The sequence below is a fragment of the Pectinophora gossypiella genome, chromosome 3 (assembly GCF_024362695.1).
Source record: "Pectinophora gossypiella chromosome 3, ilPecGoss1.1, whole genome shotgun sequence".
Taxonomy (NCBI): domain Eukaryota; kingdom Metazoa; phylum Arthropoda; class Insecta; order Lepidoptera; family Gelechiidae; genus Pectinophora; species Pectinophora gossypiella.
The window spans coordinates 10105016-10121263 of NC_065406.1; the positions used below are offsets into that span (position 1 = coordinate 10105016).

Here is a 16248-nt window from a genome sequence, read left to right on the forward strand (position 1 = left end):
CATTCTAATAGGTCCCAAAATACCAGGATGACTGTCCATCAAAGACCTTGGTCTTAGTTGTCCATCTATTGATTGATTTGTTTGTTTATGGTTAGGTTAGGTAGTAAGTTGAAAGATTGACCGGTAAACCGGTATTTTTCGATATTAGAGTTTTTGTATATCTGTAAAAAACTAAAAATGTCAGTGTCAAATTTCAGTCCAATCGGGTGGCAAGCGGCTTTTTAGCGGGAAACGGGAACGAGACAGTTGCTTTCTTCATTGAATAATCTAAATAATTAATACGAAGTGGTGTTTTGTGGTTAATGATCGCATTAAGTTAGTCGGAAGACATTCGCGAGTGTTATTACATTGGAGTATTCAATAAACAAAGTGTATCTGCCTATTTTCGCTTCGTGCTAGGAAGCCGCTTCATAGCTCAAAAGTTTATGCGGACTTTTGAGTTAATTCGTTTGGGGTTCGGAGTAGGAGTCTACTCCGAGGGTGGGGGCTTAGGTTTCATCATCATCATTCATCACCTTTCACCATTTCATTAATCATCAAGAAAAAAAAATACGTCAGACATGGCTGTATGGGCATAGTTCCCTTTGCCTTACCCTTCGGGGAAAACCAAACAAAAAAAAAAAAAAAATCGGGTGGCAAGCGAAAGGAGAGCGTTTTCTGTTTTATTACTGTATTAGTTTGTGTCTAAATACACATTTATTTGAGTTACATTTACTGTAATTAAAATGAAACCGTTATTGTTAGCTTAAAGTTACTGAGCTTCAAATCATTATGGTGCCTGTAGCTATAGAAGGGTGCACTCAGGGCACCGAAGGTGGCGGGGCTCGCGGAGGCTCCATATCTCTTGCCTTATTGATAGATTTCATAGTGCAAAGGACTTACGATGAACTCACAGTTTTGGCGGAATTGTAAGTAAACTTGAAATATACTTTGTTATAAAAATTGTGATTACATTTTTCATCACACTTTTCCTTAGTTTCAGTTTCAAAAACTACTGAGTGCTGGTCAATTCTTTCCAGAAGTACTAAGGATTAAATATTAGGCAGGATATTTTTAATTCTCTACTTTATACTTTTAGGTTGCCTCGCAAAACAGATATGGAGCGTAAGATTGAGATCTACAAGTTCAGCGCTCGCACCAGACAGCTGTTTGTGCGCTTGCTGGCACTGGTTAAGTGGGCAAGCAGCGCCACCAAGGTGGACCGCTCTGCTCACATCATGGCATTCTTGGACAAACAAGCTCTACTATTTGTTGAAACTGCTGATGTATTGGCCCGAGTTGCAAGGGAGACTCTGGTTCATGCTAGGTTAGTCTAGTTTAAATTTTTCAATACTCATCAGAGCTAGATTTAGTGGAGGACAGGCGGGGCTTCTGCCCTGGAGCCAAAATAAAGATATTCAAATTAGAGAAAAATATATATGTATAGTCAAAAATATTTTTTTGCATGGGGACTGAAAAACCATCAGTGATGTGACTTACACAAGTGGAAAAAGCATGAAATATAATGTTTCTTGGTATTTATTTATCACTGTCTCCAATTATTAGATTTTGTTTCAAATACAAAAAATGGTAACATTGACTTACAATACTGGCAATATATTTATGTCCTATAAAGACAGAGATAATATAAGAATGGCTGTCAATGACAACAAGTCACAGTTTTTACCACTACTAGTCAAAATCAAGACTTTTTAGCTCCTCTGGCCTCTGCTTCTTTGTTGGCCTAGGCAATTCCTCCAAATCAAACTCTATTATATAAAAAATAACAGCTTATTTTTCTATATATATTTAATCATAATCCATATTATTATATTATGAATATGATTTAGTCCAACTGATCCCAATTCTGGACAAAGGATTCCAATATGATAATATCCATAATTTTAAAAGTTTATTCTATGCTTCTAATATACTTACTGCAAGACTATTTGTAATGTTATTCCATCTCTTCCAGACTGCCTACTTTTCATATGGCGGCAGCAGTAGAGGTGCTTACGTTAGGCACATACAGTCGCCTACCCGCAGTTATCCGGGAGCGGCTGGTCCCGCCGCCGCCGCTGATGCCAGCCGAGCGACGCACCACGCTACGGGCTCTAGCACATGTAGTCCGCCAGAGACTCACCACAGCTTCCCTGCCTAGTGATGTTCGAAATTTAAAGGTATGTTCTTTTGTTTGAAACATTTAAAAATATGAGGTAGTCTTTTATCAATATTGTACCTCTATATCTGATACTTGATTTCAGGTGGAGAATGGTCGTGCAACATTCTCAGTGGGCCAAGAGTTCAGTGTGTCTCTGACCGTGATGGGCGACGCGCCAAATCTGCCCTGGCGGCTGTTGGATATCGCCATCTTGATTCAAGACAGTGAAACTGGAGGTAATGACACATTAACTTAACAAAAACATATGACAAGAAACAATCTTGTGCTTAATTATGCTGTATAGGCACTTATAAAATATGTTTATTATTTTCCAGAGGGAAAACCGTTGGTACATAGTTCGCAACTAGCATGGTTGCGCGGCGTAGCACAGGCGAGACTCGCGGCTTCCGGGCTTAGCGGGGCGTTGGCTGCGTTACGATACTTCTGTCGCTCACTAACGTTGGAGCTTTTATACACCCAGACGCTACGGCTCTGCCGCGACAGGTTGTCGAAGCATCTACAAGTGGACAGATACACGCCCGGGCAAAAACTTCAAGTTTCTTATTGGCGGTGAGTATTTATTTTACCTTCAACATATAAAGGACAACTATCAGTTTCGCGATAGTTATTCAGCAACAAATCTTGAGTGATTTTTGTCCACCACTGTATTTATCACATTTATAGCCAGGACAAACATAACCATAGAAAAAAAACCGCGGAACAGAATCTGATAGAATTTTGCCAATAGGAAAAGCATAAGCTTTCATTACATGCAAGTCTCATCAGTGGGGGTTTTTGGACCAAGTTCCATATATTTTTGCCCATTGTCATTTACAACAACAATTATAAAACAAGAGGTTATAATAAAACAAAGTAAAAGAAAATTGCTGCACCAGTTGTACCTTCAACATGTCCCATACGCAAAATAATTAGATCCAATTAAAATTTGTTAAACTTCTTAATTTTAGTGCCATAATGCTTTTACATCATTTGTCATCAGGGAGCTGGGTTGCGAGCTAGGTTACCGTTTGATCATCGGCGCAGAAGGCGAGTCCCTATGCGTGTGGCACGTACCAGCACTACAAGGCGGGGAGCGAGTCGCGGCCGCGCTGACTGCGCATGCGCCATCCATGGAACGATTGTTAGCGCATACCGTTCATGTGCGCTCGCGACAACGATTGAACGACCTGAAAGTTCTACTGAATGATTTGGGGGTAAGTTATAGTAAAAAGTTATGTATCATAAAATCATAAACAGTTAGCAGGTAATAAGTAAGAGGTTAAGAATCATCGGCCTCTATTGTCGACGCCCAGTCCGAGCTGATGGTGTAGTATCTGTCATATTGTTGTTGTTGTTACACATTGACCTTAGTGCCAATTCGGGCGGACTCTTAAACTAGTGCCGTCCTTTACTTACCACATACGCAGGAAAAAGATGAAACTAGTTTCAGTCCTGCCAAAATCCTCCTCTAAAAAAAATGAGTAAAAAGTATGAAGTTAGTGGTTGCCCGAATCGGTATTAAAGGTTAGATGTATAGCATGAGGCGGGCGCAGGTGGAGTGCAGCGTGTCGGGCTGGCCGTGCGTGCTGGCGTGCTCGGTGGTGTGGCCGTGCCTGCGCGCGGAGCAGCTGCTGGTGTCGGTGGGCGCGCACGGCGGGCGGCTGCGGGCGCGCGTGCCCGCCTACCCGCACACGCCGCGCATGCCCGACCTGGCCGCCGCGCTCGCCGTGCCCGCCATCCCGCTCATCAAGGCGCTGCTCACGCAACTCAGGTAATTACACTTGTGCTTTACCGGTTAAGGATAACATCGTGATGAAAACTGCATTTTCCAAATTTCGAAGAATGCCTAAAGTTTTTAAATCCAGAATATTGCAAAGAAGTTCGTTCCTAATAGTTTACCTTGAATGTTACGACTTCGATGACTGGTTTTTATTAATCGTGGCAAGGTTGTCAACTTCATAATCGTGTAAAAAGATTCTTTAATATGCACAATATATGCCATAGGTTCTGGCTAGTAGCGCGTCGTTGCGAGAAGACGCTCCAACACCTACCCGCCAGCGTGTGCGAGCACCTGCCGTTCCTCCACGGGCCGGACCACCCGCTCACCAAGCTCTCACAGGACCGTCTCTACGTCACGCTGCATCGACACACCGATCATATACTGGTGAGATACATAATGCAGCTCAACCTTCTCGAGCACCTTCATCCGACTCCAGAAGAGTTCCGCTTTTCCACCACCAATTTGTTTTTTGACGTCCAGTTTGCAGTTTTTAAGTACACCAGCAGCACACACGTACGAGTTTAGAGATGCAAGATGCAGGGAAATTGTAGAATATAACACATTTCAAGTTTCCTGTTGTTCCAGATAGTAGAGATGAAGGAAGTGGCGGCGGGCAGCACAGCTACCACCAGCAACACGACCAATAGTGGCAGCGCGTGTTCTGTCGCACTCTCCTTTCACTTGGCCGGCGCCAGACGCTGCACGCCCGACGAGTGCGAGGACGAGGTAAAACTAAAAATATATTAATAAAACCAATATAGGAGTTTTTAAACTCATCAGTACAGCTGCAACAGCACACGATGCTTGTGCTTTAGCTCCACTTGTGCAGAATTAGTGTGGACAGAACTTATGAAATGTCGGCATTCAACAACCTCGAGCGAAAATAAACTTAGCTACGTTTGGCGCAGAATTGCCGATCTAGTAGCAAAACCCAGTTTTTTATGACACATTATTAGTTTTTATTTTGGGCTCCTCACGTCAAATCGTCGACCGCGATTCCACCATCTATATGAAAACCATCATCTACCACAATCTAAACATCTTCATCTATAATATCGTAGCCTTATAGTGAAAATCACGTACGCGCCTCTTTGAAAAATCACATTCTGATGTCAGTGATGTAAAAAACAAACACGTGAGGAAACCCACATTTCCGAGAAAATGTATTTTCGGAGGTATGTGGCTTAAATATTGGGCTGGTTTTCCCTTCGCGGGTTGGAATGTCGGACAGCCAGTCGGTTCTGTAAAAAACCTGACCTGTCAAATCTTCAGATTAGGTAAGCGGACCCTGTGGAAAACGGGATAATGCGGAGATGATGATTTTCTTCAAGAAACGTCGATTTCTTACAATTTAAATTCGGGTAAAAGTTGAGACCACAATTTTTTACTAATTAATTTGGGCTAGCTTGTGCATTGTGAGGTTTTCTTAACAAAAAACACTTCCGAATTTGATTTTTCAAAAAGGCGCTTGCGTGGGTTGCACTATAAAACGACAAAATTGTCAATAGTGGTTTAGTCTAAGACCTTAGTCTTAAGCAAAATCAAAAACCTTGGAGCAGTTTGAAAACGGGCAAAATTGTTATATAAGTGTCTGCTACACAGGGCAACTCCTCGAGCTCATCTGCGCCGGCGGGGGCGGCGCGCGCCTTCCTTAAACTGCACTCCCTGGTGGAACTCGATACGTTCACCCTCACACATGGACCCTTCACGCCGCTCGACACGCCTGGTTAGTACCACGTATTATCTTTTTTACTCTTCTTCTTGCTTTGCTTTGTTTTCGAATTCATGTTTGGATCATAAAGTATTATCACGTGCTCAGTGACGAATGAAAGCATTGTGAGGAAACCCACATTCCCAAAAAAATAGTTTCGGAGGTATGTGACCTAACCTGTAATTGGAGTGATTTTCCCATCGGGTTGGAAGGTCAGACAGGCAGTTGCTTATGTAAAAAACCTGACCTGTCAAATCTTCAGGTTAGGTAAGTGGACCCTGTAAGAAACAGGATAAAGCTAGGGACTTCTCTTCTGCGCTCAAGATACACAACACGTATGTACTGCCTAAGCCTTCCTCTTCAAGCCCTACCACTTACACCTTAGGAAGATGTTTATGATGACCCTTCCCCCCACAGGCATGCAACCAGGCAAGCGCAAGTTGTCACCGGCGATGACGCGCGCGGTGCGCGTACGGCAGCCGGCATACTTCCTGCCCGAGCTGGCGCACGTGGTCGCCGCCGCCGACGAGCGCGTGCCCTTCGTCAATCTCGCGCAGGAGGTAACGACACTAGGCAATTCATTGCAGTTAAATGATTCAAATGAAGCAAATAGTCCACGATGCACTGGGTGGAACGTATGTGTATAGTACGCCATTTGCAGTCCTCGGCATTATACAAGTATCTACTTTGAGGGATCCTGATTCTGCACAAAGTTGCCTCGATCTTGATTGCCACGACGAATATACATAAATATTATAAAGTGCCTACTAAAACGTTTTACACTTCATCTCACACAGTTGGCAGCTCGCGGCGTGACCCACGGCGGCGTGCAACCAGAATGGAGCGGCTCGGCGCTGGGCATGCGTATAGTGGCGCTGCCTCGCCCAGAGGGCGCCAGCGTCGCCGCCGCAAACGCGCTGCGGGCGCGCCTGCTGGCCGCCACCATACGACTCACCACCAAGAACCAAGCTCGCGTCTGGACTGCCGAGATTGTCTTCCACGGGTCGCCTGTCCGCACGCCTAATCCGAAGGAACAAGGTAAGACTCCTAATATACTTAGGATTGGCCTCGTCCTCTCATTGACTCCTCATAAATATTACAAAATAACGGTTCGACGGTCCAGATAGTGCCGGGGTCTCGTGAGACTCGTGATCAAGTACGAAGACTACTCGTTCCGTGTGTAAATTTGTATGAGAATATACGGACAGTACGGTCACTTACACAACTCATCATTAATTTGGGTTTATAACTAGTTCTTTTTTTATGTAGCTCCGTGTTAGGGATTGAATTACCAGGTTATTATGGTGAACGTTATGCATGTGTGATGCAGGCGAGCGTCGCTGCGTGTACCTGCAGTACGACCTGGGCACGGACGCGGGCCGCACGGCCGACGCGTTCCTCGCCGACTGGTCCGCCATTGTGCACCTACACACGCTACTGCATGACTTCATGCTCAGACCCGCTCATGGTGAGTTTGCTTTTAGGATCGAAAAATTGTTTCAGGACTTTCATTTATGGTGGCACAATTATGACAGTAGAATTGTTAGTAAGTAGTCAATTTGTGATCCCTAGTTTGGTTAGGACCGGTTACTACTTACTGATGTAAGTAAGTTTAGTAGTCGTTACATGAGCCATGTCAGGGGCCTTTGGCATTTGGTTCAATAGTAACCCTGACACAAGGATTGATGGGGTTGGTAATCCACCTCATAACCCACACGATAGAAGAAGAAGTAAGTAGTTATTCAATGTTCAGCTACTCGTAGCATGTTATCAGAGACTACCTCGGGGTGGAGACATTGCGTTGAGACATACTTAAGATGTGTTGATAGATAGTTGTTTATCACACCTGTGTCAACGAATTCTGTGTGTCGTCGTAAAATTGCAAATATTTTTTTATAAAGCTCACACTATTCAGGTTAACACGATACTTCCTATCCCTAACCTACAAATGACTGAATAAAATGAAAAAATAAATAATATTTATTACAATACAATACAAAAACTCTTTATTGATCTTAAAATAAATATTAAAAAATAAACAATTATAATCAGTTAGATAGTACAACAGGCGGTCTTATTGCTAAGGTAGCAATGTCTTATTCTTTTTTTCTTATTCGCTTTTTTTATTCTTTAACAAATTCGGTACATTGTTGAAATATCTAGTTCGTGTGACCCTCATGAAGTGAGTAACACCTGTAACAGAAGGCCATGCTAAATAATGTTGTTATCCCCAGAGCGCGAGACGCTGTGGCAAGGCGTGTGTATCCGCTCGTACACGTACCGGTCGCTGGTGGTGGGCTGGGCCGGCGGGCGCGCCACGGCCGTGCTGCAGTGGAGCGCGGGCTCGCAGCGGTACACGCTCGCCACGCCCGCGCACCAGCCCGCAGCCAACGCGCACCACGCCACGCATCATCACCTCGACCATTACATCAACTGGTTCGTATCATTTACTACTGCCATAGACCTAATACAGGACGTAAAACAGAGGGTTCTTGGTCATACCAGAAAAGTTGTCTTAAAACGCGGGCAAATGTGTTCATTTCGGCACATCATTCTAGTTGATCATGAAACGTGTGAACACATGGAAGAACTACGAGTCATTTTGATCCAATTTAACAAATCCTAATGCCTTAAATACCCTTAATCACAGTTTTAGTCTTTGATTTGAACTAGCTAGCTGCTGTAGAATGGAATCAAGTAAGGCTAAGAGTTCTCACTTGACATTGATCTGAAGCAAATTCAAACCAGCTAATTGAAAAAAAAACAATTCAATTAAATCTAATATTCCCCTACAGCCACAAAGACCTGATGTCCCTGGGCGTGGTGCTCCGCGAGACGTACGCGCCGCTACTGGCGCTCAGCCGGCTGCCGACGCTGCCGCAGCTGGGGCTGCACCACGTGCGTACGCAGATGCCCACGCCTACCTTCACACTGCTCGCGCACTCCTGGCGGAAGGTGAGTCATTAATATGTTAATATGTAAGCTATATATGCTTAAGTCACGCCAAGGGCCTTAGGGCGTATTCGCACTCTGAGTTCGAATGATGGATCCGAAGTGGCCGTCAAAACTGCTTGTAGCTGTGAACTATTTATTTGTGTGTGGTAGATTTCTATTTCTACATTCATCCAATATTGCGTACTAATTTTTGACTGTTCGTCATTATCGGACTCGGGTCGGATAAGAATGGGATGTAGAGAAAAAGCGCCCTTACACTATACACTTCCTCATTTTTATCTGTAGACATCAAGTAGCAAACCGGTAGTTACTCTTACCTTCCGTCCCGAAGTGCTCTGTCTGACGCGAGTGGGATGGCGCCCAGAGTAGTCTATTTCAAAGGCGTACTAGGACTCCAGTCCTCCGCCTCTTCATAGTACTGACAGTTACTGCTGCCCTCTTGTCAGGTTCCAGGTTACAGTCCCTGTGAGTTGCCCCTTACTCCCATCTTCGCTTCTGCAACCGTTGAGGTCTTCACCCGTATCCCTGAGCAAGGGTTCTACGTTATACCCCATAGGTCTGGGCTATTCGAAGTCGGCCACCATCTCACTCCGGCTTACTGAAGCAAGAGGCGCTCACCTCCGCGACAATGACACCCCTAACAGGATAAACAAATTAGTGTGACTATAGAAATTAAAGGCGTGAAAGACAAGTTCATGCTTTTGTACATTACACTTTTAAAACGTTGAACTATTTATTCATTGCAGATTCGCGTGATATACGCAGGCGCGTATTGTCTAGAGATCAGCATAAGAGGCGGCGGTATGGTGACAGTTCGTGACGGGTCGTTCTCCAAATTCGACAGAAGCTCTGTGGTTGACGAGTTCGCGCCTGCGCAGGGTCTGAAGGCGTTCCTTTCAAGATATGTAGAGGACAATATTAGCGCGCGACTGTTGGCTGAAGACGATAACCCGCCGTCGCCCATGTCGCCTATGCCTCCAGGTAGTATTGAAATCGTAAAACCGAACGTTCTTTTACAATCCACACCCCATTTTTTTACTATTGTCTGGAAATACCAGCGTATAAAAATGCTATGCCTTACAAGTATGTATTGCATTACGAGTAGAACAATAAATAACTCATTTATTCTCTCTATCGTTCTTTATAAGTGAACCTTTTTAAATTTACAAAGAACAACAATTTTTGATATCCTGTGAGAAGAATTAAAAGCTCATCTCGTCTGATTTGATTATGGTATACCTACAGGAGGTCTCCGGTTCCCCGCGCCCCTAACCCCGCCGCAGCCGCACACGCCGCACTCCGCGCCTGTCACTCCGCACCCAACGTCGCCGGCGCAACATCAGGTAGACACGTGAAGTTCATTGCTGTTCAGCATTAAGAATTATTTTAATTATATAAGATTGAGAAGTAAACATTTATAAACCTAATTTCGGATAGGTTTTAAATGGTAAATAACCAGCTATGCGAGTGAGCTAAGTTGTCAAAAATCGTTTATTACATCACAGAACATTTATTGAAAGTCAAGATTTTATTTAGTTCTGTCCTACAATCATTTTTGGAAAGTATTATGGCTGAAGCGAAAATGTGGTTCAAGGAACTCCAACGACTCGGTTATGAGTTATAGCCTGTAACGTCCGTATTTGTGCAGATGGGCGGGTCGTCGTTCAACCTGACGTCCCCCCCCGCGGGCGGCGGCGTGGGCGGGGTGTGCGCCTCCCCCGCGTCCCCGCTGGCGCCGTCCCCGCACGCGCCGCCCGTGGCGTCCCCGCACCCGCCGCCCACCTCACCCTTCACCGCCTGGCCCGCCTCGCCCTCGCTGCCAAGGCCCTCGCCTGGACACCACCCCTCGCCGCGACATCATCTCGACCACAAGGGTAATTACATATTTCGAATATGATTTTCCAGGTCGATTACTAAACCGATGATGCTATAGAGACGCCTAGTTAGCATCCACCCTCAACAAGACTTTTAAATTGAAACATTCGTTTATGCAGTATTTCTTTTACACAGCATTAATCTTGCCGTAACAAGTGGCCACCTCATTCGATTACAATTGTGATCTCTTCTATTTGAGGTCTTTTCAGGAATCGTTGTAGGTGAACTAATGCCATGAACCTTTAGACCTTGACTCGATATAACTGTCGCCAATGTGTGGGCAGGTCCGCAGCCGTCGTCCGGGCGCGTGATCTGCGGCGGGCGCGCGTGGGCGGGCGCGCTGGCCACCCCGCTGGCGGTGAGCAAGCTGGAGGCGCTGTGCACCCCGTGCGAGCCGCCGCCGGGCGCGCCGCCCGGGCCCAGCCTCGCGCCGCTGCAGCGCTTCCTCGCCTGCGTCTACATGAAGCGCACGCTACAGAGGTTCGTGCAGCAGGAGGACTATGTAAGTATATCGAAACTACTCGTCTATGACGACCAATTCGCACCCAGTATGCACGCTTGGAAGCTTATGATTGTTCCTGCGTGTTCTTATGCGTATATTTCTATACGAAGCAAGTTAGTACGAAAATGTGTCTTAAGTACAATCAGAAGTATGATTAGTGTGCTACGATAAAAAATCCTTCTTATATATTGCGTAGTTAACGTAATCTTGAGTTTCATAATCATAACTCTACGTATGACTCGATTTCATCTGAAGTCTTCATTTAAAAATCCAATTAATTTTGAAGCACGTCAATTTCGATTAATTCAATTTGTTATCCGTGTAGCTAACGATGGTGTCAGTGGAAGCAACGAGCCTGACGTTCCGGTGCGACGGGGCGGGGCTGGCGGCGCGGGTCGCGCTGCACCCGCAACACATGCAGTCCCTGCACCTGCAGCTCACGCCGCTGCCCGAACACAAGGACACGTGGTCCGCTGATGATCTGCAGGTAACATAACATTATTTATTTGTGTTCTTATCGCAATGTTTATCTATAAAATTGAGATGCCAGTCGCTCGGCGGGAAAAGCCGCAATGACAAAATCATTCAAATTCAAAAGAACATTAAAATATCTAAACAAACACCCCTGTAATGTCATAATATAAGCGGCCTATATGATGTATTCGTCATATTCATTACCCGCGGGTAATAGCGCGGGGGGGGGGGGGGGGGATTTAGGGGCACTCTAATCAATCGGCGGGAACGCGTATTTGTGTTGTAATAACCACCACGCTGTTCCTCGTGTTGACGTAATCAGAAGTATATCTAACCAAAAATGTTCCTCACCAAAATCTTTCTATTGAAACAGGTGATGGAGAAGTTCTTCGAGCAGCGCGTAGCGATCGCGCCGTACCGCGCCACGGCGCTGCAGGGCTGGGGCCGCGCGTGGGGCGCGCCGGCGGCCGCGCTGCCGTCGCTGGTGGCGCTCATGCGCGCCGACCTGGCGCCGCCCGCGCCCGCGCTCTGGGCGCTGCAGTGGGCGCTGCGCATCCCGCCCGCCGCGCCGCAGATCGTGCCCGCCGGACAGCCCGCTGTGCTGCTCGCTAAGCACAAGATACTCTTCTTTGTGAGCATTCCTTGTTTGCTTGTTAATAACAAATACTCTCATCTGCTTTATTTGTTCATACATCTTCATTGAAATGACAGGAGTCTGGTCTGGTGAAATGATATAACTTGTATCCGATATGTCTTAGGGCAACCACACCCTAGTGACCTGGACCACCAAGTCACTATAATTATTCTCTTCTGCCCGCCACGCTAAAGATACAGGCGTGATTACATGGATGTATTTATGACATACTGATTTAATAAACGCTTTCTGGCGTGGGGTGACATCACTCCATAACACTTCATTTTCATCGAATTAAAAATACAACAGAATTTCATAAATTATAGGGCATTTGACTGAGTCAAAGATAAATTATAAAATGTTTATCTAGAAATAGAAGCCAGTCTAAGATAATCAAAAATCAATCTAATCTCATTTTACTTTTCGACGTAGTAACAATGACGACGATTGACCGCTTTTATTGATGACGTCACAGAATTTCTATATAACCTCCAAAGAGAACTTTCGTTTTGACGTTTCGAAAAAAGTATCTCGTTTGACTAAGTTATCAAGTAGCCTATTGCACAAATGAGCTTTTGTCCTTTTGTCTTATACTTTAATTGTCTATAATAAAACACCGCACAATCTCCATCCTAAGGTGAACCTTAAGCAGGTTTCATGAGTCGCTTTTGTCGCCTTTTTCTATTTTATAATATTTTTCTAAAGTAAGCAGCAGATCCTTTTATTATCTTATAATATCATGAGCTAACTTATGACGTGACTTCGTTGCGCGTCGATGAGGTCGCCCATAACCAACCAACCAACCAACATAACCAACACGAGAGAAGAAAAAGCCTGCGCTCTCATTACTGTATGTTAAATAAATCCAAATGATAATAATAATAATTTTTGTTTATAAATTGATTTGTACAATTTGGGTTAACACATGATTGCACAAATTAATCGTTAAACCCTGAGTCTCAAAGTAAGTTTAAGCTTGTATCTTGGGAATCAGTGTTTTACAGCATCTAATTATGAGGCAGGAAGTGTAATTGACCAATAGAAAACTAATAAGTACAAACCAGAAGGTACAAAATCAAGACTATAGTCCGGCAATCTCGTGCGCGACCCTCCTGCGGGGCGACAGACGGTGGCGGGGACGGGGTAGCTAAGATGTCAGCGGGTAGCAGGTGGTGTAGCGGGGAAGGGAAACGCGTGCATCTGCGCGTCAAGTACGGCAGTCTCGGTCGCGCAGCCGAAGCGGCAACACGTGCTTGATAATCTGTTCTACTTTGAGGGCGACGCACACGAGATTAATATCTGAGGATGAGTGAGGCGATCTCAAGACAACTTAAGGAGGTTGTACATAAATAATTAATGAGCAAAACACGGAGAAATCAAAGAGAAGTGACGAAGAATATCAAACGGAGAGTGAAAATGAAAGCGACATGGAAATTGATTTATAATAAAACAATCTATTAATATTTTAGTTTTCCTAATAATTGGTCGTCAAGCATAATAATAAAAATAAAATAAAATAGTTCTATCTTTTTATTCACTCCTACATATATTACGTCACAAGTAAGTACAACTTATTGCAAGATTTATCCTGGCACACTTCTCTACGTGTGCAGCCGTGTTCTAGAATGTCAAGATGATGACGCGCTACCCCGTCCCCGCCACCGTCTGTCGCCCCGCAGGAGGGTCGCGCACGAGATTGCCGGACTATAATATGTACATTTGTGTATGTTGTGTGTGCGTGCGTGTGTGTATGATAACGTTGTCCTGATATTTATTCAGATCTGCCTGACGCGCGGCGACACCCAGCTAGTACTGCCGCTGGTATACGACATGCAGCTCAACGTGACGCAACTGGCGGACAAGCGCGACTCGCAGCCCCATCTCATCGCCGTCAACCTACATCTCAAGAGGTAATTAGTCTTCTTATTCTGTCCAGTCTTTTCACCAACTGTCGCGATAGTTTTCTTAGCCATATAGGTTATAATTTCATATCAATGAAGGAAACATCGTGATGAAACCTGCCTGCCCGAGGAAGTTCTAATGTACTTCAATGGCATGGTGGAGAATCTCCACCCTATTTGGAGCGTGTTAAACTATGTTACGTCACGGCCAATAGACGATTAAAGGGAGGCTTACACTAAGTAGTGAGTCGTATATTTTATCTGTACAAGTGTCACAAGGGTTGTTCTTCTTTTTTATCGACAATGATCTGTCCTTCGTTCTGCTTCTGATAAGTTATGTTTTAGAATTTTATTTCATGTTTTGATTGTCCAAAAATATAGTTATCTTATTATACTCAAAATACAAGCAAAATACTAATCGGTTCCTCAATTAGTTATTAACGTAGCTTGATCGTTTTTCACAAAATTATGTGACAGAGTGGTAAATTGAAATGCTGTCTCCGATGAAAAGGGCCACTCTGTCACAATATTTTTTGGAATGCGCCTGCAAAGAAAAGTATGTTACCAAGATAAAGAGAACCACTAAATAGTCCTCTACAGACAAATCTTTATATGATGTTTTAAAATATTTATTGCCGTTATAATTTTAAAGATGTTAAATCCGATAAATCGAGAAAATGTCTTTTTATTGTCGATAAAAAATAAGAACGACCCACAAATGCGTCAATAACTGTGTGTGTTTGATTGTATGCCATTGACGACTCCAATTGGGAATATAGTCGTGAGCTTATGTCTGTCTGGCTGTTAACTTTTCACGCCTAAACCGCTGGGGCGATTTGGATGAAAATTGCCGCACAGAGATGGACTTTTATTGCGATATGATCGAAGTCCACGCGGATCTAGTCGCGGTCTGAATACTAGTATAGTTACATAATCCGTACACTTGAAAGTTAAGGAGCGTTCATCCTGGCAGGTTCACGGAGTTCAACCAATCCCACTCGGAGTGCACGCTGTGGCCGGCGGTGCGCGACCTACTGACCAACTTCACGTTGCCGCAGGAGGCGCCGCAAGCGCCCGCGCCGCCGCCGCCATAGCTCGCGAGGCTGCACTGAGCTGACGCAACAGCTCACACGGACTGATACTTGTGGATATTATGTGAATCGTTTTAAGATATTATTATACTATTAATATTAATGATATGCCATGTTCTTCAGAATAAGGTACTTTCGTTTGACGTTGGCGTCCTTTAACAATAGAATACCTTATACCGTAGAACGTCGCATGGACCTGGAGATATTGCATTGCGGATTGATGGTTACTATTTATATAAGTATACGCCCAATGTTATATAGTTCTTCGCCCTCTGTTCCTAGAAACTTGGCTGACCCCATTAGAACCATGTTACAATAAAATACTGCTTTTATTTTGGATATTTATAATAAATGATTATCACATGCTCAGCAATGAAGAAAAGATCGTGAGGAATACGTTTCGGTGGTATATAATGACCTAACCTGTGTTGGGCTTATTTTCCCTTCGCGGGTTGAATAGTCAGGCAGGCAGTCGCTTCTGTGTTTCTGTACAAAAATCGGAACTGTTAAATCTTCAAGTTGTTAAGTAAGTGGACCCTGTGAAAACGGGATAATGCTAGGGAGACGATGATGATCAAGAGATATATTTATGCAGCTAGTTTTTGACAAAAACTATTCCGCAGCTGACGTCATCCCACCCTGCGTTGCCATTTTGTATAAAATAAATTCCCCACGACAAATGTTTTTTTTTTATATTTACTTTGCAAGAAAATTTTGAGCTTTTAGTAAAAGATTTACTTACAGTTGTAATATTTTTTATATATGTGACAAGTAATAGTAATTAAATACATTAGTCAGTAATTCCCTTAATTTTCAATAATAAAATTTACGTCCTTGGAATGTTGGAGATACCAATATAATGGTAACACAGTGGTAACACTTACGTCATCATACCTGGCTGGGCCCAGCCATCTAGCCTATTATTATATTTATTTATATTATTACTTTGATAGTTAAATAGAACAATGTACTGTTTTTGAGTAATAAACCCTCGCGCGTAGCTCGTCGCTCGCGTATAGGTCTTAATTCTAAGCAATATCAAGTTGTCTATAACTAAGTAATCGGTGTAATATAATAAAACCCAATAACGTCTCCACTTGTAAATTTGTTCTTAAAATAAAAATAGTTCTTTTTTTTTAAAGTATTTGATTTGATTTACAAACAAAATCATACGCAGAGGTTTCA

General features: G+C 43.9%; 1 protein-coding gene across 1 annotated transcript; it reads left to right on the forward strand.

Moving 5' to 3' along the window:
- The first annotated feature begins 632 nt into the window (after nucleotides 1–632).
- On the forward strand, nucleotides 633–16204 carry LOC126381957 (mediator of RNA polymerase II transcription subunit 14). Its single transcript, XM_050031580.1, has 23 exons — nucleotides 633–908; nucleotides 1079–1306; nucleotides 1955–2159; nucleotides 2244–2376; nucleotides 2476–2710; nucleotides 3141–3354; nucleotides 3694–3911; nucleotides 4145–4304; nucleotides 4506–4646; nucleotides 5523–5646; nucleotides 6049–6191; nucleotides 6429–6669; nucleotides 6962–7099; nucleotides 7866–8067; nucleotides 8427–8586; nucleotides 9333–9567; nucleotides 9832–9929; nucleotides 10235–10460; nucleotides 10746–10963; nucleotides 11289–11450; nucleotides 11811–12068; nucleotides 13851–13981; nucleotides 14946–16204. Exons 1-23 carry the CDS (start codon nucleotides 772–774, stop codon nucleotides 15064–15066), a joined length of 4128 nt encoding a protein of 1375 aa, XP_049887537.1. The 5' UTR covers nucleotides 633–771; the 3' UTR covers nucleotides 15067–16204.
- The last annotated feature ends 44 nt before the right edge of the window (nucleotides 16205–16248 follow it).